The 23,862-nt window shown below is 46.4% G+C and overlaps 1 protein-coding gene and 1 pseudogene across 1 annotated transcript; one reads left to right on the forward strand and one right to left on the reverse strand.

The window, feature by feature from the left end:
• Positions 1-8,384: 8,384 nt before the first annotated feature.
• Positions 8,385-11,196, reverse strand: LOC136150194 (serine/threonine-protein kinase VRK2-like; annotated as a pseudogene).
• Positions 11,197-12,864: 1,668 nt separating this feature from the next.
• SEPTIN4 (septin 4) lies at positions 12,865-23,583 on the forward strand. The gene is made up of 6 exons (XM_065910939.1): positions 12,865-14,437; positions 15,106-15,206; positions 17,790-17,889; positions 19,015-19,074; positions 21,204-21,315; positions 23,517-23,583. Exons 1-6 carry the CDS (start codon positions 12,865-12,867, stop codon positions 23,581-23,583), a joined length of 2,013 nt encoding a protein of 670 aa, XP_065767011.1.
• The last annotated feature ends 279 nt before the right edge of the window (positions 23,584-23,862 follow it).

Here is a 23,862-nt window from a genome sequence, read left to right on the forward strand (position 1 = left end):
GCACGTATGCTTTCTACTTCCCTCCACGCTACCCTGAAGGAGGCATCTCTCTTCTTACCCAAGGCCAGTCTCATCTTTTGTCTGCTCAGAGTTAGCCTTCTCAGGTTATCACCTCCCTTCTTAATAGCTTCAACACCTTCTTTATTAGCTTCTTTTCATCGCTTGACACCCTTAGATTTTTCCCATCTTTAAAAAGTATTCCCTGGACTTCCTTGGGGGAAGAACTCCATGCTTCCACTGCAAGTGGTGCTGGTTCGATCCCTGAGTGGGGAACTAAGGTCCCTCGTGCTGTGTGGTTTGGCCAAAGAAGAAAAGGAAGCCCCGCATTCCCTGGATCCCACATCCCTTTCCAGTCAGTGTTGCATCTTTTTCCTCCCACAGCAGTTAGCGTTCTCATTTTTAAATTTTTTTTCTTTGGCTGCACTGGGTCTTTGTTGCTGTGCTGAGGCTTTTCCCTGGTTGCGGTGGGTGGGGGCTACTCTCTAGCTGTGGTACGTGGACTTCTCATTGCTGTGCCTTATCCTGTTGCAGAGAACAGACTAGGCACATGGGCTTCAGCAGTTGCAGCTTGCAGGCTCTAGAGCACAGGCTTAATGGTTGTGGTGCACAGACTTAGCTGCTAACTCAAGCCTGTTGGATCTTCCTGGATCAGGGATCCAAACCCTTGTCTCCTGCATTGACAGGTGGATTCTTTACTACCAACCCCCCAGGGAAGCCCTGTGTCATATTTTATAGCCCACATATAAGTGATGTCATATGGTATTTGTCTTTCTCTGTCTGACTGACTTTAGCTAGTATGATAATCTCTAGGTCTGTCCATGTTGCTGCAAATGGCATTCTTTCTTTTTTATGGTTGAGTGGCAATCCATTGTATACACATGTACCACATCTTCTTTATCCATTCATCAGTTGATAGATAAAATTGTTCCCATGTCTTGGCTATTCTGAATAGTGCTACTGTGAACACAGGGGTGCATGCGTCTTTTGAATTATAGTTTTGTCCACATACATACCCAGGAGTGAGAATGCTGGATCATATGACTACACTCTTCTCAGTATTTTAAGGATCTTCCATACTGTTCTCCATAGTGGCTTCACCAATTTACATCCCCACCAACAGTGAAGGAGTGTCCCCTTTTCTCCACACCAGCACATGTCTCCAGCATTTGTTATTTGTCAACTTTTTAATGATGGCCATTCTGATCGACGTGAGATGGTACCTCATTGTAGTTTTGATTTGCATTTCTCTAATAATTAGCAATGTTGAGCATCTTTTCATGTGCCTGTTGGCCCTCTCTATGTCTTCTCTGGAGAAATGTCTATTTAGTTCTTCTGCCCGTTTTCCAATTAGGTTGTTTGTTTTTTGTTACTGAGTTGTATGAGCTGTATATTTTGGCAGTTGAGGAGATTAAGCTCTTGTCAGTCACATCATTTGCAAATATTTTTTTCTGATCTGTAGGTTGGCTTTTCATTGTTTTATGCTTTCCTTTGCTGTACAAAAGCCAGTAAGTTTGACGAGGTACCATTTGTTTATTTTTGCTTTTATTTCTGTTGCTTTGGGAGACTCACCTAAGGAAATATTGGTACAGTTTATGTCAGAGAATGTTTTGCCTGTGTTCTTGTCTAGGGGTTTTGTGGTGTCTTGTCTTATACCTAAGTCTTTAAGCTATTTTGAGTGTATTTTGTGTATGGTGTGAGGGTGTGTTCTAACTTCATTGATTCACACGCGGCTGCCGAGCTTTCCGAGCACCACTTGCTGAAGATACCGCTTGTTCTCCTCTGTTTCCTCTTCCCTCCTGTGTCGAAGACTGACGACGGGTGTGTGGGTTTGTTTCTGGGCTCTGTCCTGTTCCTTTGAGCCATATGTCTGTTTTTGTGCCAATACCACGTTGTTCTGATTACTGTAGCTTTGTAGTGTCATCTTAAGTCTGGGAGGCTATGCCTCCTACTTTGTTCTTTTTCCTCAGGATTGCATTGGCAATTCTGGGTCTTTCATGGTTCCATATAAATTTTAGGATTATTTGTTCTAATTCTGTGAAATATGTCGTGAGTAATTTGATAGGGATCACATTAATTCTGTAGAATGCTTTGGGTGGTATGGCCATTTTAACAATTAATTCTTTCAGTTCAAGATCATGGGTTATCTTTCCATTTCTCTGAATCATCTTTACTTTCCTTAATTAATGTTTTATAGTTCTCAGCATATAGGTTTTTCATCTCTTTGGTCAGGATTATCATTAAGTTGTGTTTTTTTAAAATATTATTTTAAAAGGAATTTTTTTTTACCTTCCCTTTTACCTCTTCCTTTTCTTACTTCAAGCTTTCTTCCTAAGAGACTTTGCTCACATCCATTGGCTTAGCTTCTGTATGCTGACAATTTCCAGATATGTATTAGAAGTCTATGACCAGACCTCTCCTCTCAGCCCATATATCTACCCAAGTATTCAGTGTCTCCGCTTGGGTTTCTTTCAGGTATCTTACTGATAATACCCAAAACCAAGTCCATAGTCTCAATCACAGATCTCCTTCATCTCCAGAATTTCCCTTCCAGCTAATGGTATTTCTTTTCACTCAGGCACTCAAACCAGAAACCCAGGAGTCATTCTTGACTCCTCCCATTCTTTTACTCCTTACATTGAAATATCAATCATTAAGACTTATTTGTTTCAATGCAGGAGAGGATGTGGAGAAAAGAGAATCCTTTTACACTGTTGGTGGGAATGTAAGTTGATACTGCCACTATGGAAAACAGTATGTAGGTTCCTTAGAAAACGAAAAATTGAATTACCATATGATCCATAAGTCTCATTCCTGGGAATATACCTGGACAAAACTATAATTCAAAAAGATATATGCACCCCTATGTTCATAGTAGCACTATTCACAATAGCCAAAACATGGAAATAACCTAGATATCCATCAACAGGTGAATGGTTGAAGAAGATATGGTACATATATATGGTGGAATAATACTCAGCATAAAAAATAAAGAAAGAATGTCATTTGCAGCAACATGGAGGCAACTAGGGATTATCATACTAAGTGAAGTAAGTCACAAAGAGAAAGACAAATACTACCTGATATTACTTATATGTGGAATATAAAATATGCACAAATGAACCTATCTACAAAAGAGAGAAAGACTCACAGAGAACAGGCCTGTGGTTGCCAAGGGGTGAGTGGGTGGGGGAGAGAAAAATTAGGAGTTTGGGATTAGCAGATACAAACTACTATGTATAAAAATAGATAAACAACAGGGTCAGCACAGGGAACTATATTCAATATCCTGTGATAAACCATGATGGGAGAGAATACAAAAAGAGTGTGTATGTGTATATATATAAAACTGAGTCATTTTGCGGTATAGCAGAGATTGGCACAACACTAATTTTAAAAACTGAAAAAAAAAAAGGTTTATTTGTTTCAATCTCCAAAACACATGTCCATTATACCCACTTCTTTGTGTCTCTGCTGCTGCTACCCTCATCTGACCACTAGTCACTCTCACTTGGGCCACTGCAACAGCCTCCTCGAATGGCCTACTGCATCCAGTCCCACATTCAACAAATAATTTTTGAATGACTCCTCTGTGCCAGGCACCATTCTAGGTGATGGAGATATAGTGAACAAAGCAGAAATCCCGCTCTCCTTGAGCCTACAGTCATTAAATGAATAAATAGATACTTTTAATAGTGATAAGTGCTATGAAGAAAATAAGTAAAGTGATAATGATTGCACAGGGGGACACAACATTAGAAAGGATATTCAAGGGAAGGCTGCTCTGAAGAAGTGACCTTTGAACTTCAACTGGGATGAAGAGAAGGAGCCTGTTTTTGTGACACTGAGGGATGAGCATTCCAGCAAACAGAGAAGCAACTGCAAAGAAAAGCAGATGCTCCCCTACAGGAAGCATTATGGTGGAGCAGCAAAAGGTCAGTGTGGTTGGGCAAAGTAGGTTGTGGGGGGGAGGGTGATAGAAGGCTGGAGATTGATTAGAGGGATTATAGACCCTGGTTAAAAGTAATTTCCAGTGTTAAAACATTATTAGGTTCAAATGTCCAGTAAAAAAAAAAAAAAAAAAAAAAAAAGACAAAAGCATGCCAAAGCATGCCAAAAAAAGAAAAAAGAAAGTATGACCTATTCAAAGGAAAGAAAGAAATTAACAGAAATTGTGCCTGAAAAGTACCTGATGGCAGATATACTAGACAGACTTTAAAATGACTTTTGAAGAAGCTCAAAGAACTAAAGTGTAGAGAAAGTCATGAAAATGACGTGTGAACAAAAGGAGATATCAGTAAAGAGATGGGAACCTGGAGCATGCAGCCTTTCTAGTTGTGGTGTGTAGGCTTAGCTGCCCTGTGTTACATGGGATCTTAGTTCTCTGACCAGGGATTGAACCCACATCCTCTGCATTGTAGGGCAGATTCTTAACAGCTGGAACACCAGGGAACTCCTTTTAAAACTAGATTTTGTTTATTTATTTTTTAAAATAGATTTTAAAAGGTGGATATATGAAGTATCTTCTTTAACTACATTGGGATGAAGTTAGAAATCAATAACTAAAGGGAAACTAGAAGACTCACAAACTTGTGGAAATTAAATAATACATTTAAACAACCAGTGGATCAAAGAAGAAATCACAAGAAATTAGAAAATGCTATAAGATGAATTAAAATGAAACATAACACACCAAAACTTATGAGACACAGAAAAAAACTGTGCTAGTAGTGGGAAAATTATAAATGTTTACATTAAAAAATAAGAACAATCTCAAGTTAAATATGTAACTTTATAACTTAAGGAACTAGAAAAAGAAGAACAAACTAAACCCAAAACTAGCAAAAGAAAGGAAACAATAAAGATTAGAGCAGAGATAAGTGATATAGAGAATAGAAAAACAACAGAGAAAACCATTGAAACAAAAAGTTGGTTCTTCAAAAAGAGCAATAAAATTGACAGACCTTTAGCTAGGTAGACTAAGGAAAAAAAGAAGTCTCAAATTGCTGAAAGCCTCAATTGCTATTGATTCTACAGAAAAGAAAAGGATTATAAGAGAATATTATGAACAATTATATGCAACAAATTGGATAACCTAGATGAACGGACATATTCCTCTTAACATAAAACCTAGCAAGATTAAATTGCAAAGAAATAGAAAGTCTGAATAGACTTAAAATTTACGGAGATTGAATTAATATTCAAAAATCTCCTAACAAAGAAAAGTCCTAATGGCTTCACTGGTGAACTCTACCAAACTTTTTTTTTTGGCCACACCATGTGGCATGTGGGATCCTTAGTTCCTCGACCAGAGATTGAAGCCATGCCCCCTGCATTGGGAGTGCAGAGTTTTAACCACTGAACCACCAGGAAAGTCCTCTACCAAAAATTTAAAGAAGAACTAATATCAATCCTTCTCAAACTTTTCCAAAAAACTGAAGAGTAAAAAACAAAACAAAAAACTGAAGAGTAGGAGGCACTTCCTAACTCATTCTGAAGCCAGCTTTACCCTGACATCAAAGCCAGACAAAGACACTACAAGAAAATAGAAACCAATATCCTTTATGAACATTGGTGGAAAAATCCTCAACAAAATACTAGAAGATAGAATTTAGCATATTGAAAATATTATACACCATCACAAGCTAGGATTTATTCCTGGAATGCAAGGATGTTTCAATGTATAAAAATCAATGTAGAGCTTCGCTGGTGGTTTAGCAGTTAAGAATCTGGCTTGCAACGAAAGGGACACCGGTTTGACCCCTGGTCTGGGAAGCTCCTACATACCATGGGGCAACTGAGCCTGTGCTCTGGAGCCCTCGAGCTGCAACTGCTGATCTCAAGCACCACAACTACTGAAGCCCACATACCCTAGAGGCCGTTCTCCACAAGAGAAGCCACCGCAAAGAGAAGCCCTTGCACTGCAACTGGAGAGTAGCCCCAGCTCACCACAACTAGAGAAAGCCCACAAGCAGCAGTGAAGACCCAACACAGCCAAAAATAAAAATGTAATATGCCTTATCAGTATGATGAGGGAAAAAGTCACAACTATCTCAATTGATAAGAGACAAAACATTTGACAAAATCCAACAGTCAATAAACTAGGAATAGAAGGAAACTACCTCTATATAGTAAAAACCATATATGAAAATCCCATGACTAGCATTATCCTCAATAGTATGGAAAGACTGAAAGCTTTTCCTCAAAGATCAGGAACAAGAGACGGATTCTTGCTTTTACCACTTCTGTTCATAATTTTGGAAGTTCTAGTCAGAGCAATTGGGCAAGAAAAATAAAGGTAATCCAAACTGAAAAGGAAGGATTAAAATTATCTCTGAAGATGACATGGGCTTGTATGTGAAAAACCCTAAAGAGTCCACAAAATCTGTTAGAACTAATCAATGAATTCAGTTAAGTATCAGGATGAAAAGGAAACATACAAAAATAAATTGTATTTCCATACATGAACAATGAACCATCTAAAAGGGAAATTATAAAAACAATTCCATTTATAACAGCATCAAAAAGAATAAAATACTTGGGAATCAGCTTGACCTAGATTGCAGCCATGAAATTAAAAGACACTTATTCCTTGGAAGGAAAGTTATGACCAACCTAGATAGCATACTAAATGCAGAGACATTACTTTGCCAACAAAGGTCTGTCTGGTCAAGGCTATGGTTTTCCCAGTGGTCATCTATGGATGTGAGAGTTGGACTGTGAAGAAAGCTGAGTGCCAAAAAATTGATGCTTTTGAACTGTGGTGTTGGAGAAGACTCTTGAGAGTCCCTTGCACTGCAAGGAGATCCAACCAGTCTATCCTAAAGGAGATCAGTCCTGGGTGTTCATTGGAAGGACTGATGCTGAAGTTGAAACTCCAGTACTTTGGCCACCTGATGCGAAGAGCTGACTCATTGGAAAAGACCCTGATGCTGGGAGGGATTGAGGGCAGGAGGAGAAGAGGATGACAGAGGATGAGATGACTGGATGGCATCACTGACTCGACGGACATGAGTTTGAATAAATTCTGGGAGTTTGTGATGGACAGGGAGGCCTGGCGTGCTGTGATTCATGGAGTCACGGGGAGTCAGACACGACTGAGTGACTGAACTGAACTAGAAGGTAAAACACTTGTACTGTGAAACCTATGTACTACAAAAAATTGCTGAAAGAAATTAAAGAAGACAAATAAGTTGAAACACATACCATGTTCATGTAAGGGAAGAATAATATTGTTAAAATAATACTATTCAAAGGATCTACAGATTAAATGCAACCCCTGTCAAAATCTCAGTCCTATAATTCATATGAAATCCTAGTGGACCCCAAGTAGTCCAAACAATCTAAAACTAGAACAATCAAAAATAGAATACTCATACTTCCTGATTTCAAAACTTACAAAGTTACAGTAATCAGGACATAGAGATCAATGGAAGAGAATAGAGAGCCCATAAATGAACCCTGCTATATATATGGTCAAATAATTGTTAACAAGGGGGCCAGGACCATGGGGGAAGGATAATCTTTTCAACAAATGATGCTGAGAAAACTAGAAAAGAATGAAATTGGACCCTTATCTAACACCATATACAGAAAGTTTTTTTTTATAGCTTTATTTATTTTTATTTTTGGTTGTGCTGGGTCTTCATTGCTGTGTGCAGGCTTTCTCTGGTTGCGGCGAGTGGGGTTTCTCATTGTGGAACACGGGCTCTAGGTGTGCGGGCTTTAGTAGCTGTGGCACATGGGCTTAGTTGCCTCATGGCGTGTGTAATCTTGCTAGACCAGGGACAGAACCTGTGTTCCCTACATTGGCAGGTGGATTCTTAGCCACTGGACCACCAAGGAAGTCCCACCATGTACAAAAGTCAGCATAAAATGGAGCAAGGGCCTAAATGTAAAACCGAAATCAAAACTTTTAGATAAAAATACAGGGTAAAAGCTTTATGACATTGAATTTGGCGATGATTTTTTTTTTGGTAATGACACCAAAGGCACTGGCAACAAAAGAGAAAATAGCCATGCTGGACTTAATGAAAATGTAAAATTTCACTATCCACAGAGTAAAGAGGCAACCCATAGAATGGGGAAAATCCAAGATACCAATGCAAAAGTTACAATGTCATTACGATCTAGTCTCAGTAACCACTTATGATCATTTCTGTTATATTCTACCAGTCACACAGGGAAAGCCCTGATACAGAATTGGGAGGGGGTGGTGCTGCTGTGAAAAAGCATGAGTGTCAGGAGGTGAGGATCCCTGGAACCATCTCAGAGACCGGCTGTCCCAGAACCAATTAACCAAGTGGCCATCCCTGAGCTCACTACATGTCTTCATTCAAAATAAAAGAGTGTACCATAGCTTTTACACCTGTCATCGCCTTTTATTTTCATACTGCCAGTAAGGAGAGCAAGAAAAGTGGGGGTCACCCTCAAAGAACCCATCCGTGTCTCAGGCTAGTAGAAGCAAACATTATGTGATGAGGAAAGTGTCAAGATTCTGTGTTGTATCTTGCAACATTTTTGCTCAAATCACCCTTTATCTTCACTCGTACCTTAATTGGACACCGAGAGGAAAATATTTCTCCAACATTAGGAAAATACAAAAAATTGTTCAGACAACCAAGCTGATTTTGGTAAGATCAGAAAAGTGGTAGCACACAATGTTACATGTTGATAGGGAAATTCAAATTCTAAACATGCAAAGAGAAGTATAATCTCCCTAGACAAACAAGTAAACCGTCATATTTAAAGCAAAATTTCATGAGAAAGCTTTATTCAAGTCAACCAGTCTCAATTTTATGATATGACAAGATATCAAATAAGCATAATCAATAAGCTATCTTCACTTCAATCTGGTTTACTCTTAGTGGCCTCAAGATAGCTGACTTGTAAATACCCTTACACTTCTATTGTTTTCTATAAAACAAGATATATAATGGCTAACCAAGCATTATATATATATATATAAAATGTATTTGGGGGCTTCCCTGATAGCTCAGTTGGTAGGGAGTCTGCCTGAAATGCAGGAGACCCTGGTTCAATTCCTGGATTGGGAGATCCCCTGGAAGAGGGATAGGCTACCTACCTACTCCAGTTTTCTTGTGGCTCAGTTGGTAAAGTGTCTGTCTGCAATGCAGAAGACATGGGTTCGATCCCTGGGTTGGGAAGATCCCCTGGAGAAGGGAAAGGGTATCCACTCCAGTATTCCGGCCTGGAGAATTCCATGGACTGTATAGTCCATGGGGTCAGGCACGACTGAGTGACTTTCACTTCACTTCAAAAGTATTTTATTTGGTATCTACAGAGAAAATACAAAGAAAGACAGTAATATCAAAAGAAAAAGAATTGAGAAGCTATAATAATTCACATCTGCCTTTGTCTCTTCATTAAGAGTAAACTGGGGAATTGTAAGCCAAAGTTCTTTAGAAATTTCTAATTCTGTGTCTTCCACACCAGTTGCAGAAGTGTATGTGTACCCATGGAACTCTGCTCAATGTTATGTGGCAGCCTGGAAGGGAGGGGAGTTTGGAGGAGAATGGATACATGCACATGTGTGGCTAAATCCCTTTGCTGTCCCTGAAACTATCACAACATTGTTCATCGGCTATACCGCAACACAGAATAAGTTTTTTAAAAGAGTATGTGTATCAAAATGGAGAACTTTACCGATTGGATACATCTGGCCTGGTAAGATCTTGATAGGGTTCATAAAATGCATTTGGGAATTGTATACAGCTGGATTTTTGTGGATAACTTTTTACTTCAACAGTTCTTAAGACTCACCGTATTTTTGTCTTTCCTGAGCTGTTTCATTGTTAAGCAGTCCAGTCAGCTTCTCTTCTTTTGCTCTTGTCTCCATGTTGCCCAGGACTCAGCACTTCTCTCACTGTGGACTTTTTTCCATTAACCTATTTTGCATTTGATTAACTTGCTTTGGACAGCCTTTCATGAATCAATTTTTTGACTGGAGTATGCACTTACACCCTCTCCTCTAGTGGAAAATTCCAGTCACCTTAAAGGTATTCATTCCACTTGGGTTCAGAATTTTCTTGAGCACTGATTGTTTGACTTTTCTTCATATCATCATATGGTGAGTTACGAGTATACGCCAAGTACTAGGCTATTTCACCTGTTCTTATATTTATTTATTTATTTATTTTTTACATTTTTTTTTTTTTCACCTGTTCTTTTGTGAGCATCCAAGCTGATAAACTCTTAAATCCCATTTTGGCCTTTATTAGGATTTTCCAGATACTGTTTGTGGTTCTCAGTGAGACAATACCTGTAGGAAAAGCCATAATCTGTAAGATAAACCCTATCTGGATTTCTGTAACCCAAAGTAGATTCACTGCTTTTCTACCGTGAGCATATTCATTTTCATGTATATTTTCCAGTACATCCAACGTTTGGATACCTAGCTGCAAGACAGGGTACTTTTTTAAAGTACCATTTTAGTCTGAGATCTTCTATGAGTCCACTTCCCCTGGAGGAGGGCATGGCTACCCACTCCAGTATTCTTGCCTGGAGAATCCCAAGGACAGAGGAGCCTGGGGGACTATAGTCCATAGGGTTGTAAAGGGTCGGACAGGACTGAGTGACTAAGCACACAGCACAGTCTTTCCATTACCATAAATCTGTAACTTCTTCCCTCGAATTCAGTCATACCAGATCTGTAAAACAGAGGAATTCCTAAATAAGCATGTAGTTCAGGTTCTATCCACCTTTTGACAGTATTTTTTGGAGAACTCTTTGAAAAAATTTAAATTCTGATAGTAGCCATTTTCTTGATATTCTGCTTTTATTATGTATATCCTGTCTTTATCTTGCTTACTTGTGCATACATGTCCAGTCGCTTCAATTGTGTCTGACTCTTTGAGACCCTATCGACCATAGCCTGCCAGGCTCCTCTGTCCATGGGATTTTCCAGGCGAGAATACTGGAGTGGGTTGCCATACCCTCCTCCAGGGGCTTTTCCCAACCCAGGGATCAAACTGACGTCTCCTGCATTGCAGGTGGATTCTTCACACACTGAGCCACCCGGAAAGTCCAGTTTCTTTGTTGGGAAAGCTAAATATATCAAACCAAATTCTCCAGAGCCAGTCATCTTGCTCCATACCCATTGTTCTTCTGTGTCATACAGAACCTTGCCTTTTGGAAGTGAACTGGGCGTTTGTATCTCTCATTTCTTCTTGGTGGCATCACTTCAACCACGGAAGCAGGCACCGGGGCTGAGCGTGGTGTCTCACTCCAGTACAGCTCCTTCCTGAGTCTGGGGCACATGCAGACAGCAAGGACCAGACGTGAGAGAAGGACCCGGGACTCAGGAGTGAGAGAAGGCCAAACAGTCCCTTGGGCCCCCACCGCCAGGGGCCTGGTAGACTTGAGGACCAGAATTTTGTATTCTTGAGACCTGTGTCACTAGCTTAAAGTTTCTCAATCTATTGAGATACCTGATATGTAAAAACGTTTTTTTGTTTGGGGAGTTCCCTGGTGATCGAGTGATTAGGACTTGGTGCTTTCAATGCCACTGCCTGGGTTCAATCCCTGGTCAGGGAACTGAGATCCTGCAAGACCCACAACGAGGCAAAAAAAAAAAAATTTTTTTTTTTTTAAATTTTGACTTTATGTCTCTAATCAATTCTGAATATAAAGATCCAGAAACTGTGACCTGAACATACAATAACTGTCCTAACCCTTCAGAGTGAACAGTGGAATGCTGGATACCGTAGGGTCTGTCTCAGAGAGGGAGAGAGAGAACCAGCATGCAAAAGGAGATTCTCTCTTATCCAAGAATCCACCTGCCAGTGGAGGGAACGTGAATTTGATCCCTGCTCCAGGAAGATCCCACATGCCGTGGAGCAGCTAAGTCCATGCACCACAACTATTGAAGACTGCACTCCGCAAGAGAAGCCGCCACAATGAGAAGCCCATGCACCACAAGGAGAGAGCAGCTGCAACTTGCTGCAACTAGAGAAAGCCCACAGGTAGCAACGAAGACCCAGGGCCACCAAAAATAAATATGAATCAATAAATGGTCATCCAAGGTGGAAAGTCTTTCTTCAAATGAAGAAAGAACTGGAGTCTAGCTGATCAGGATAGCTGAGAGGAGGGGCTTGTGAGAAGGGAGTACCATTCACTGTGTGACATGCATCTATCAGGCAAGTCTCAGGCAAGTCAAGTAACTTGTCCAAGGCACACAAAGAGCCATTTGTGGTTGAAACTGATGACTGACTCCTTCTGCAAGCCTACGCGCACTCCTGGGCCAAGAATGTGTGAGAATTTATGATCTGAGCAACCTGAGTTTTCACCCCACGGCCAACCAAACCACCCACGAAACCCGTAGAAAGCTGGGATTCTATTTTGTGACTTATATTCAGTGCAACTGCAAACCAAATTGGGACAGTTTTGTAACATTGCATCTTATTAAAATTGGGACTAACACAGTGGGATTGATTTGAGGAGCCCAGCCTTAGTAGGATATTCAAACTGGTTCCTTCTCTCTGGATGAGTCTCTGAGAGTTCCTAGAATCTGGGGAGAGTAAGGGAGGATCTAGAGCCTTCCTTCTACACCAGGAAATCCTGGTTTTGCTAAGAACTTGGTCAAAGCTTTGGTGGTGTTAACATGAAAGACAATCCACAGTTGCCGTTATTGCTTGATAGTCTCTGAAGAACTGTGTCTGTGTGCCAGAATATTTAATAGGAGGCTCCTTCCATTATGACATCACCAAGCAGGTAGCTAAGGGGACTAGTAGAGACATCTGGAGAACAACAGCCACTCTTGTGGGAGTGCAAGAACAGCAGCTTTTAAAACTGAGGATAAATATTCAGGCTTTGTTAGGACTCTGAATACAAGCCAGCCGGTAAAATATGGGCTCTACCCAAAGAGGCACAACATATCATGTGGTCAAGACAAATAAAACTGGGTCCAGACTGGCAGTTTCAGCACAGAAAGGGGCTGAGGTTGCTAGCACGACCCCTCAGCGGGGACAGGGGTACCCTGTCTCGAGCCAGCGGAGTGGCCCAGCCGCCACGATCCCAACAGGCCACCGAAGATCAGAAGCTGGGCACACCACTGCTCTCCACTTATCATCAGACTACCTTCGCTCCAGCTCCCCTCAGCCAGGGCCTGGCCCCTCTGGAGCACTCAACCCTCGATCCGAGACCCGATCCAGAGCTGATGCATCCCGCCAGGCCTCTCCTCCTCGAAAGCTGATTCAGGGCGAGTCGGCGCCCTACACCGGTCAGGTGCCTCGGAATGTCAGTCCGTCCAGAGAGGAAGCAACCAGAAGAGGGGTTGAGACCAGGCCAGGCCGTGACATCAGTAATCGTTTCTCGCTGATTCCAGAGGCCAAATCCTCTCGCCGGTTGAGTTTTGTTGACCAGAAGGATGACTTCATGCTCTTAGAAGACGAGCCACCCTCCAAGGTCCAGTACCCACAAGGGGTCAGAGTTCCCCGGAGGCCTTTGATTTGCCCAAAGGATGAAGCAGTCCAAACTGAGCCCATTCGAAAGAGTGTGACTGCTGGGGATATCAGAGTTCCAAGGAGACCCCCTAGCCCAGAATGTGGCGGCCACCGCATCTGTCCAGACTCTCGGTCACCCCAGAGAAGAATTCCTGGGCCAGAATATGAAATGGGCCGTCAGAACTCAATTTATGCAGAACCTAAGGCCTTGCATAGAAGTGTGAACATGGAATCCTCCCTCACACTCTCTGTCCTTAAAGATTTGAACAGTGGACACAAGGCTTCTGTGCGCCCTGAGCCCGAGCCCGTCCACAGGCCCTCTGTGTACAGCGAAATCAAGTCCTCCCCAAAGGTTTTAATACCATCACAAGTGGAGCCCAGCATGAAGCCCTCAATGCGAGGAGAGAGCGAGGGTGGTCGCAGGGTCACCATCTCCCCCGGGGCACAGTCAGCTTCCCGCGGAACGTCTCGAGCAGCATCTGAGAGCCCCTTCAAATCCTCTGACTTTGTCACTATGGGGCCCTTCTATAAGCAACATACCACAAAACGCTCAGACAGTATCTACGAGTTCACACGACCCACACTTAGGCCTCCAGAGCCCTCTCCTAGAAAGCACTCGATCCACGCAGAGGTGGAACTGACCCCTCGGCCCTTGCCCCCTCGGTGCTTACCAAGATACGGGCCAGACTCCACGTGGTGGGCCTTACTCAGCCCTGAAGGTGAAATGCCCAGCAGTCGGCCGATAACACCTGATTTCGAGCCCAAGTCCCCTCCTCCCCCAGACCCTTCACTGCCTTTTTTTGAAATGGAAACCAGCCCTTTCTGTGAGGATCTGATGTTCCAGAGAGAGAAGGCAAGTCCATCACCACTATCATCACCAAAGGAGTCTCCGAGTCCGTCACCATTGAGGGAAGTGCCACAGGCCCCCCAGCACACCTCCAGACATCCCACTCAAAGGTTTAGTGTTTTCTTCATGGGTATGTGCAGAAGCAGATTGCCCAGGTGCAGCCCCGATTTAGTGAGGTGGGACGCCGGGGTGGGAGAACGTCCCCCCTCCTCATTCTGGGCCTCAGAGCTGCCCTCCCGCCAGTGCCAAAGCTAGACCCATCCTTGAGCCCATTGCTCCCTTCCTTCCCCACCAGCTTCTCTGAGCTCCAAGCTAATGAGGCCGATGACGATGCTTGGGCCGGCGTCAGGCATTGACTCTTCCAGGCAACGCTGCTTAACCTTTCAATGGAAGGTAGTAGAGAGTGGTCTGCAGGGTGGGAAGCTACTTCCCAGGGGTGGAGAGGAAGAGCTGAGCGGGGGTGAGGGCCGGTGACGAGAATAAAGGTCCTCAGGTAAATATTCTGGCAACCAAGTGGAGAAGGCTGGGCGTAAATGAGCTGGGACTTAGGTTTCAGAGAGGGGAGAGGCGTTCACAGTGGCACGAGGGAGGGTGGGGAGAAGGGGGAGCAGGAGAGCGGGAACGCAGCATTTGGTCTTAGGTCGGAGGAGCTTGGAGGAGCTTCTTGGGGAGAGTGCCAAGGGCTGAGGGCAGCTTTGGGTGGAGAAATGTAGAGCTAGGAAGGGAGATGTGAAGTAGTGAGGGGTGGGGCACTCATCCCACAGAGAGAAAAAAAGCAACAATCTCTGTTACTTTCAGATGTCTCTGAGGAAATGTACAATCGTGTCTTCTGGTGGCTAAAAGGTCTGTGCTTTTCCCTCCCGCGGGTCCGCTTTGGGGGGCTGGGGGCAGGAGAACAGGTGGGAGGGCGGCCTCTGAATCCCAGAGCTAGGTCCGTCAGCATGGTATGGTGCCTGCTGGGGCTTTGACCTCAGGGGGCAGAGGAACTCCTCACGTTGCCTAAAATCCTACCGTTAGAGTCATTCGTTTGGGACTTGGAATCTCTCTTCATTTTCAAGAGTCTCCTTTTGGCAGGAAGTAGTCACGCTGGGAATGGAGAATGATGTAAGCCCATGACCTTTCAGACAAGCTGGTCTTAACCTATCGTGTGATTAAAAAGCAAATGTCAAAAGCCCCACTAACACAAACTGCCTGATCACGGTCTTACTCAGGACTAACTCCAAACTAATGCAGTTTGAGGGGTCTCCTCTTGTGTCTCTCTGCTTCCTCAGAACCCTCCTCAAGACCCCCACCCCAAGACCAGGGAAGTACTTATTGGCTGTGGCCGAAGCAGGATCTCCAGGGATGTCTAGGCGAAAGCCTTAACATCAATGGGTCTTCAGCCAACTGGAGAACCCCCAGGGTCTGAGCCCACCCCCTGTTAACTTTGTGATTTTGACCTCTCTGGTGGGAGGGAAGGCCGGGGTCAGTCTTAATACAGAGTACCTTAGTGCCAAGGAATTCCTGCTTCACATGTTGTGGACAACAGACTCCAGCCTATGAGTATGAGGGAGGCCAGGGCTCTGGATGAAGACGTTTCTAGAAAGGGGAGAGCCCTGGGATGCAGTCCCAGTCCCTGCCAGCAGCTCTGCCCCCCAGAGGGAGCAAAGCTCCACAAAGGAGAGGTTTTTAGAATAAGGACTCGAGCTATATTACTGGGTGTGAGCCCTGGTCTCTCTATTTTCTGACTGTGACCTTGGGTAAGTTATTTTACCTTTCCAGTCATTAGTTCCCCCATCTATTATTGGCTTCCTTTGAAGGTTCTTGCAAGGTCTCGCTAAGCGATTACATGTAAAGCTCAGTGCTCACTGTGCCTGGAAACTTGCTAGCTGTTTTCACTTGGGCCACTTTGGACTAGGAAGGAATTTGGGCCAGGTTATGCCCAAGTCCACTGGATGTCTTTAGTAAAATTCTCTTTTTCCCCTCCTGTTGGCACTCTCTGAATTCCATTTGCTGCCCCCTGGGAATGCCTGGCTTCTACTCTCTCCATTATGACAGATGAGGAGGTAAGAACGCCCCTGGGAAGTTACTTCCAGTCTTCCTGTGCTCCCCCGATCCAAGTGCCCCTCTCACCCTTTCATGGAAGCAGATATGAAAGGAGACAGACAGAGGTGCTCCCTGTGGTTGAGCAGGTTGCTCACTGCACATGGGTACCTGGCAGAGAGGTAGGGGCTGAAATTCAGCCTGTGTTCCACTTGCCAAACTGGGCACCTATGGGGTGGCATCTCCAGGAGACATTCACACGAAGGCACCAGAGCTCGCTGCAACACTGCAGAGGAAGAGTAGAGACCTTTTGGCAAACGACGAATCCTGCCAGGTTCTCCTTGGGAAGACTGTCTGGGGAGCCATAGATTGGATCCGTCCCCACTTCACTGTCCCCTCTCTGGCCTAGGGCTCTCCACAAAGGGGCTGCTTTTCTGGGTTACATACTATTTGAGTCCTTAACTTGGAAAGGGACAAGGTGAACTCTGCTCTCGGCAGCCCCGTGTCCTGAATTTGGCAAAGAGTGTCCTGATTTCACAGCGTGTTGTTCCTCTAAGTACTTTCATTCTTCTTGACCCACGTTTGATAAGATAGTCCAAGCTCTCTTGCCTTTATTCTTTCTCTTGCCTTATCTCTCCCTTATCCAAAGCCCAGCATGGCCTGTAATGGGTCCCATTCGTGGACTAGCCTAGGATGGACGGTTGACCGCCAATGGAAAACAAATGAGATGTGTGTGTATATAAAACTGGGGGGCAGAACAGCCTGAACTCTGATAACGGCACGGCTGCAGGGGAGGTGCCAGGAATGGGGCTGCCACCCCCTCTGCCTTGCTGCTTATCTCGCGCTCTACCCGGAGCTTAGCTCTGGGTGGGAGCAGCTTCCTTTAGATTATCTCCATGCAAGACAGTACTCCTTCTCTCTCCTGCCTTTCTCCCTCCCTTCCATCAGCAATTTTTATCAGAAGCTTAGCACTCTGCTAGGCACAGTTGGGGAAACCATCTACGCTGCACAACACACACATTCTTTGGCTTACTGTCTGGATGGGGAGATAAGACATGGACAGAAAATATTTCAACAACAATACAAAATCATCTGTGCTCAAATGTTCAAAAAAATGCAACAGACTGAAGAAGTGCTCTTGGAGGGTCTTAGGTGGGAGGGAGTCAGCAGGGAATTCAGGGGGGAGGTGGTCAGGTTGCCCACTCTTTCCCATAGCCAGGGCTCAGAGAGCTTAACAGCCAGCCTCTTGATCCCCTCTTGATGCAAATCTATACTTCTGGGAAGGGGTTATATTTCCCCTTATTCTGGATGGGATGCTTCTGACAGAGCCAGTCCCTCCCTGTTGGTCTCCACCCTCACCCTTTTCTTTGTGCATCTTGTTTTAGTTTAGGAAGTCAAAAGCCTTGGCAGCACGACGGCTTCTTCCCAAAATAGCTCTTATCCTGTCTCCATAATTGCAGCTCTCCAGCCCTGCTCAGCAGCAGAGCTGTCCCCAGAAGCCGGCAAGAGAAGCCTCTCCGGCCGGCAACGGGGCCTGCCAGTCTTCTCCGGACTCTGGAAGTGGGTGACACGGAGGTGGGCCTGGTACTCTCCTCGCAGGACACGCAAGCGCGAGGCTGTCCTCAGACTGTCCCCCAGCGGTGTGGTCCCGGGATGGAGACTCTGGGGAGCTGGTGTCCTCTGGCCCCTCTCCTCCAGAAACCGGGCGGACTGTGGAGTCTGTTCCAGATTCCACTCCCGGCAGGAAGTCTCTAGTGGCCCCACCACGGCGCCGGGCTCGTGGACGGCAGCCTGTTTGGAGCTTCTTGAAGCCTCCAGGGTCCATAGCTGGGGACAGAGTGTGATTCCGCCTATCTCTGTCTCTCCGTCAGTCTCCTCCCAGGCGGTCCCTCAAAGCTTTTGTCTAAGGAGCAGGACAGACAGATGCTTCTCATCCTTGGATTGGGACTTTGGGGATGCAGTCTTCCTGGAGGAGGTTAAGCTGGACTGAGAGAAACACTCCTGAGGGGTTTTGATTTTGTTTTGTTTTGTTTTGGTATCAGAACTAGCAGCAGCTCAACTGGAAGGTCCTGAGGGTGTCTCTGGGCTCAGCGGGGGCTGTCTTCTCAGGCAGCCCTGGGGGAATTCCCTGGAATAAAGCACTTCTCGTTGGGAGAGGCTGCCCTGGTCCCAAGAGCCTGTGTCCTTGAGGCAGCTAACTGACTTGCTGCCTCGGATGTGCCTTTTCGGGCTGTCAGGGGACAAGGGGGTTTACTCCCTGCCACATCCATCAATGAGGTGAGGAATCAACTCTGGAAAACAGGCCAGGAACCAGAGGAGGCTGTTTCAGTGTTCCCTATGGTAGACTTCAGTATCTTCAGGGAGCCGTGTCATTTGGCCTTGGGGATGGGATGGCCAGCCTCCCATCGACTCCGGAGCCACAAGGAAGCTTTGCTCAGGGAGAGCAACTCAGGAGGCTGTGTTCCCGGGGCGTTAGCGGAATCCTCGGATATGGGCTCTCTGGAATGAACCCCAGAACCAGCTTCTCACTAGCCTCATTTTCTCTTGCTGGGTACAGAGACTTAGAGTTGAGAGGAAAGGGGGTTGTTGAGAGGATGGAGCAGAGCTGCTGAAAATGGGGCAGGACACCTTGGGAGGCGTTTTATGGCAGCCTGGCCCTCACCACCCCGCTGCTTTTCCTGTCAGATGTCACCCTGTTCATTGCAGCTACCACCGGCAGCCAAATCGAGAGCAGGTGGGAGGCTGGTGACCTCCGGCCCAGGCTCGCTATTCTGGGGACAGGCTAGGTTGACCAACTCCTCAGGGTTTGCCCTGGCCGTTCCTGACTTTCGCACTGAAAGTGCTGCATCCTGGGAGGTCCCTGAGTCCTGAGCGAGCCTGGACAGTGGGTCGCCCTAGGACAGGTGGTGTGGCACCTCAGTGGGCGCCTCTGGCAGCACAGGGCAGGGGGTGGTGCTCTACCTCCCGCGGGAGATGCAGGCAGATCACTTCCTCTGCCTACAGAGTGAGGGCAGGAAGATGCTATGCCTTCTTCGCCAGCTTGATGGCAAAGTCTTTTCGTTCTTATAGCCCGCCCAGAATGACCACACACAGGGAAGAATCTGCCGCATCTGTTGTGGACTTTCTAGTGCATTTCCAGAAGCTACTTGGTTCCCTGCCCGGAACCCGTCTCCAGCATCACACGTTTCTGTTGGAGTGTTTTGGTGGTGTTTGAAATGGTGGGTTTTTCAAGGAAGATGAGAGGCAGTGGACCCCAGCCGACTAGGGAGCTTCGCTTCAGATGCCCACTTGGATGTGGAAGAAAATCAGTAATGCCGGAGCCATCTGACAGCTGTTCAGCCAGAGGAAGGCTGCCCTGAGCAGCAGAAATGACCGTGTCCCTTCCCCCGCCTCTGCTCAGCTGCCTTTAGCCCAGCTGCTGTTGGTGGGGGCCGGGGGGGGGGGGTGAGAAGCAAGAGACAGCTGCACCTTGGGGGCTGAGGGAGGCCTGGAGGAGGGGGACAGGATGCGAGGCAGTTCCTGAGGGGAGCGCCGACTCCGACACTGGGCGGGCGGACTGGGCCAGACAAAGCCCTTTCCTCGGCACACCTACCGCTGGCAAAATCATCTAGCTCCAGGGATCTCAGCAGTGGCTGTTTTGGGGAACTCAGTTCAGTAAGTCTGAAACCAAGGCCTGTTCTCTAGAGATAGAATGTTGGCTAACTGGAGAAGCTGACTCCACAGTTGGTGGCAGTATGGTCATTCCAGTGTCACTTGAAGGCTTTTCTCCCATCCCTCTACACCCATTACACAAGCACGTGCCTAATTCTTTGGAGGGAAGGCATTCGAAATAGTCACAGTTGACAGTTGCTGGTGTGGTGTTGATAATTTTGGTGTTAGCTGAGATAGTAGCCACCATTCATTTTAGTGATTCGCCCAACACTACATGTGCTGTCTTAATGACTCTCCATAGCAAACCTATGAGGTAGACTTTTTCTCCCTGTTTCAGAGATGAAGACACCAAGGCTCAGAGCTTGCTCATCAACGCTGGCAGTCTCTGGGGAGCATCTTGCCTCAAGGGTTATGTGGTATATAAACCCTTTTTCTGTAGTCACATATTCCTGGAAGATAACTGGTGATATTTCAGCAGCATCTTTAGATATCAAGAACTGTGAGAGGAAAGGTTGTAGTAGGGGTAAGATCTGTGTCTCTGCATTTGAACTGAGAGGCTGGGAGGTAGGTGTGAGCTAGGAAACTGCCAGATTAAAGAGCAGGCTATGGATCAGTGAAGCCCAGAGCCTCAGGGCTTGACTGTCCTCCAAAATCAGAGCGGAAACTAATCAGTGAATCCTCTCAGTCCGTTCATATTGATCAGACATCTCTTGGGGGCAGAGGCCTGGTCACCTAGGCAGACATCACACGACATATTTGCTGAGTGGAAATGAGTAGAGGTTAAAATAGAAAAACATTCTCCCTGTCCTTGAGGGGCTTGTGGTTGATCTGGAGAGAAAAGTATACAGATGGGTCACTTGAAGGGAAGTGAATATCAAAGGACAAAATCCAGGGCAGTGAGTCAGCAAAGCTTCTAGCACGGAAGCACTTGGAGGGGAGCGACCAGGAGGAGGCAGATTTTGGCTCGGTAATGAAGACCTTGGTAATTCACCACCCAAAGATTGAAGGGCAGTTGTTAGAATCAGGGAGGTTTTGAGCAGGGAAGATATTTAAGCAGAGGCTGGAAGGTCAAGGGAGTGGGCCTTGGAGGGTGTCAGACACACAGTGGGTAGCAGCATTAGGAGGCGTGTAAGTGCCTTCCACCCCTGGGCCTCCCGTGCCCTGTCCTGCTGCACAGAGGATGTTGGAAGGGCTCTCTGACTGGCTACTGTCCCTTGCTGCAGCCCTTCAGCAGGTGCCAGGAAACACCATGTTCCCGGACCTTGTCGCCTACATCTCACGCCTGTCCCAGGATCATGGAACATTGGGGAACAATGAGGAGGAGTGGGGCATAGGGTATTTTGGTTTCTTGCCTCTCTGTACAGACCTTGATGTACAGAATGGCTAAGATTTCCTTGAAAGATACAACCCAGTGATAGACCTTCGGCTCCGCCAGGGCTCGCTGACTTAAATTATCACTGACTCAGCACCTCTGGGGCACGGGTACTATTAGCTCTTGCACCGCTTAAAGGAAACTGCTACCAGGAGACTAAAGTGATCTTTGCTAGTCAGGCAGATCTGAAATCCTGATTTCTGGTGGTAATTACTCTTTAATCTTGGCTTTGAACCTGGGCCCTGCCTGGGCCCAAGTACAGCATCCCTGTTTGACATCCCTGGGCTGTACCCCTTCACCCAGGGTTGGGCCCCAGTGGAGGCGGGGCCAGGAGGTTTCCATACGGACCATGTTAGCCTGGCCTAAGTGGATGGAGCCCAGGACAGCAGGCTGGGATGGCTTGCAGGATCTCAGTTCCCCCCAGGCCCCAGCAGTGAAAGCGTGGAATCTGAACCACTAGGCCACCATGGAACTCCCGGGATATTGAATTTCAAGAGGGAGAGGGAGCCGGAGCCCAGGAGCTGAGGTACTGAGGCAGGGTTGGCCAGGCTACCTGCTGGCTGGGGGTGGCGCTGAGCGCTCAGTGGTCAATGACGCATACGAGGGCTGCTGTATCTCAGCCCTGCTTCCAAATGTCCAACTCCACCTGTCCCGACATAGAACATGAGAGTTGGTGTTGAGGGTAGAACAGTCCTTTCTTTCAGAAACACAGGGAAGGGAAGGGACTTGCAGACATTGAGATAATTTTGGCACTTATCTCAGGGACTTATTCCTAGGCCAAGTGCTCATGGAGACTCCTCAGTTGCAGCAGGGTGAGCGTGTGGGGTTGTGCAGATAGAGTGACCCAAAGTCTGTCTTAGGTTTTTTTTTTTACCCAGCCCATTCCTCATAGCCCATGCTTCATTTGGGCCTGTGACCATCAAGACTCCAAGATTCTTGGCTTAGAGATGAGTTTCATGGTCCCCAGTCTCTCTTGGGGCTGTGTTTCCTTCCAAGCAAGCGGGCACCAACATGTCTCATGAAACAGGGCTCTTTGGGGTCTGGGCAGCCAGTGCCAGAGCAGAGCCTGAGGTTCCAGCTGCAGCGGAGGATGAGCTGCTAACTGAGATGTGTCTGTGTCCATGCTTGGACAGCAACCAGAACTGGGGGGAGAAGGCACGTTATGATTGTGAAAAACAAGGTTCTGTGATGGGGCCTGTCCTCCTTGATGTAGGCTTTCCCCCTTGGGCCCAGCACCCCCAGCCCAGGCCTTGAGGGCTGAAACGCCCGAGAAGTTTCCTATGAGGAGTGCGGACATAAGAACAAGTGGCTGCAGCTAGTTCCCAACAGAGGGGCTTTGTGTAGCCCGAATTTGACATTTGGGTCCAATGGCAGCAAGTGCTGCTGTTTCTGCAGACTTCCAACAGACAGTGGTCTCTCTCGAAAGGAACTCCTTTATGTGTTTGTTTTCCTGAGTAGAGCTTCATATCTTCTGATCTACCCTGGACCTTTTCCAGGAACCTCCTATATTTTCAGAAGTTGCCTCTCATTGGAGTCAATCTGCTGGTCTCTAGCTTAGTTTAATTCCCTCATTTTGAGGTATGGGAACTGGAGCCTAGAGAGGTGAAGTGAGGTTACCCAGATAGAAAGTTTTCTCTTTGACTTGCTGGCTCATGAATGCCCTGACTTCTTTAAGGAACAACACCCCTTCTTTCCTCCCTCCCACCACTGCCAGATATTTAATGGCAGTCCCATGTTTTCTGAATCTGATCTCACTAGGGGTACCCAGCTGCGTTTGATGGATCCCAACCAAGACCACCAGGCCGTGGATCAGACCCAAAGAGTGTAGGCAGGCCTTTGGCACTCCTACCAATAGAGGGGGCCATGTGTGGCCTTAGTTTTGTCCAAAGTGTATTGGGGCCTCCCAGTCTGTCCTGGAGGAGGACTCTTAGAAGTCACAGAGGGGCATGCTTCTGGAAACTTCTACAGAAGCCTGACCAGCTCAGACCCGTATTAGCTCAGGAAATCCCCACCAACTCCCCGCCCCAAGCATCTACTTTCTCTGAGCTGCTGCTCACCCTCCTGAGCCTCTAATGCCTCTAAAGCTGCTGGGGCATCTGTCTCCACAGCATCTCACCTGCTTGCCCAGCCTGGCCTCTCCTGAGGCCCTCCGCACCTTCCACAGCCCCAGGCAAGGCTTCACTGCCCAGAAAGGCCACTCGGCCTCTCCCTTCCACTCTTCCAGCAGATGATCCCAGGGTGGTTTATGCAGCAAATCCTCTTTAATCTTTAATCTAGGGTCCTGCACGAAGGGAACCTCCTGGCTCTCCTTCACAGCTTGGCTGGAGGTGGGGACTCTCTGACGTCCACCTTAGGAGGTATACAGACATTATGGACGATCAGTAACTTGGACATCAGCTGGGTTCAATTCCCACAAACCTTGTGGACTCTCCGCGGTAACTGTTTCTCTCCAACCCATGGGGCAAACTCCCCTCTCCTTCCAAAGGCTTCTCCGGGGGTGCCAGGGGGGC

This window comes from Muntiacus reevesi, chromosome 18 (genome assembly GCF_963930625.1).
Source record: "Muntiacus reevesi chromosome 18, mMunRee1.1, whole genome shotgun sequence".
NCBI classification, from domain to species: domain Eukaryota; kingdom Metazoa; phylum Chordata; class Mammalia; order Artiodactyla; family Cervidae; genus Muntiacus; species Muntiacus reevesi.

What these genes read in the sequence shown, in the direction of transcription:
- SEPTIN4 (XM_065910939.1), top strand. Translation starts at nt 12,865, where the DNA reads ATGGGCTCTACCCAAAGAGGCACAACATATCATGTGGTCAAGACAAAT. An exon ending in GTCTTCTCCGGACTCTGGAA is followed by an intron (nt 17,890 to 19,014) that starts GTGGGTGACACG and finishes TTTTCCTGTCAG; the next exon opens with ATGTCACCCTGTTCATTGCA. An exon ending in CGAGAGCAGGTGGGAGGCTG is followed by an intron (nt 19,075 to 21,203) that starts GTGACCTCCGGC and finishes CCCTTGCTGCAG; the next exon opens with CCCTTCAGCAGGTGCCAGGA.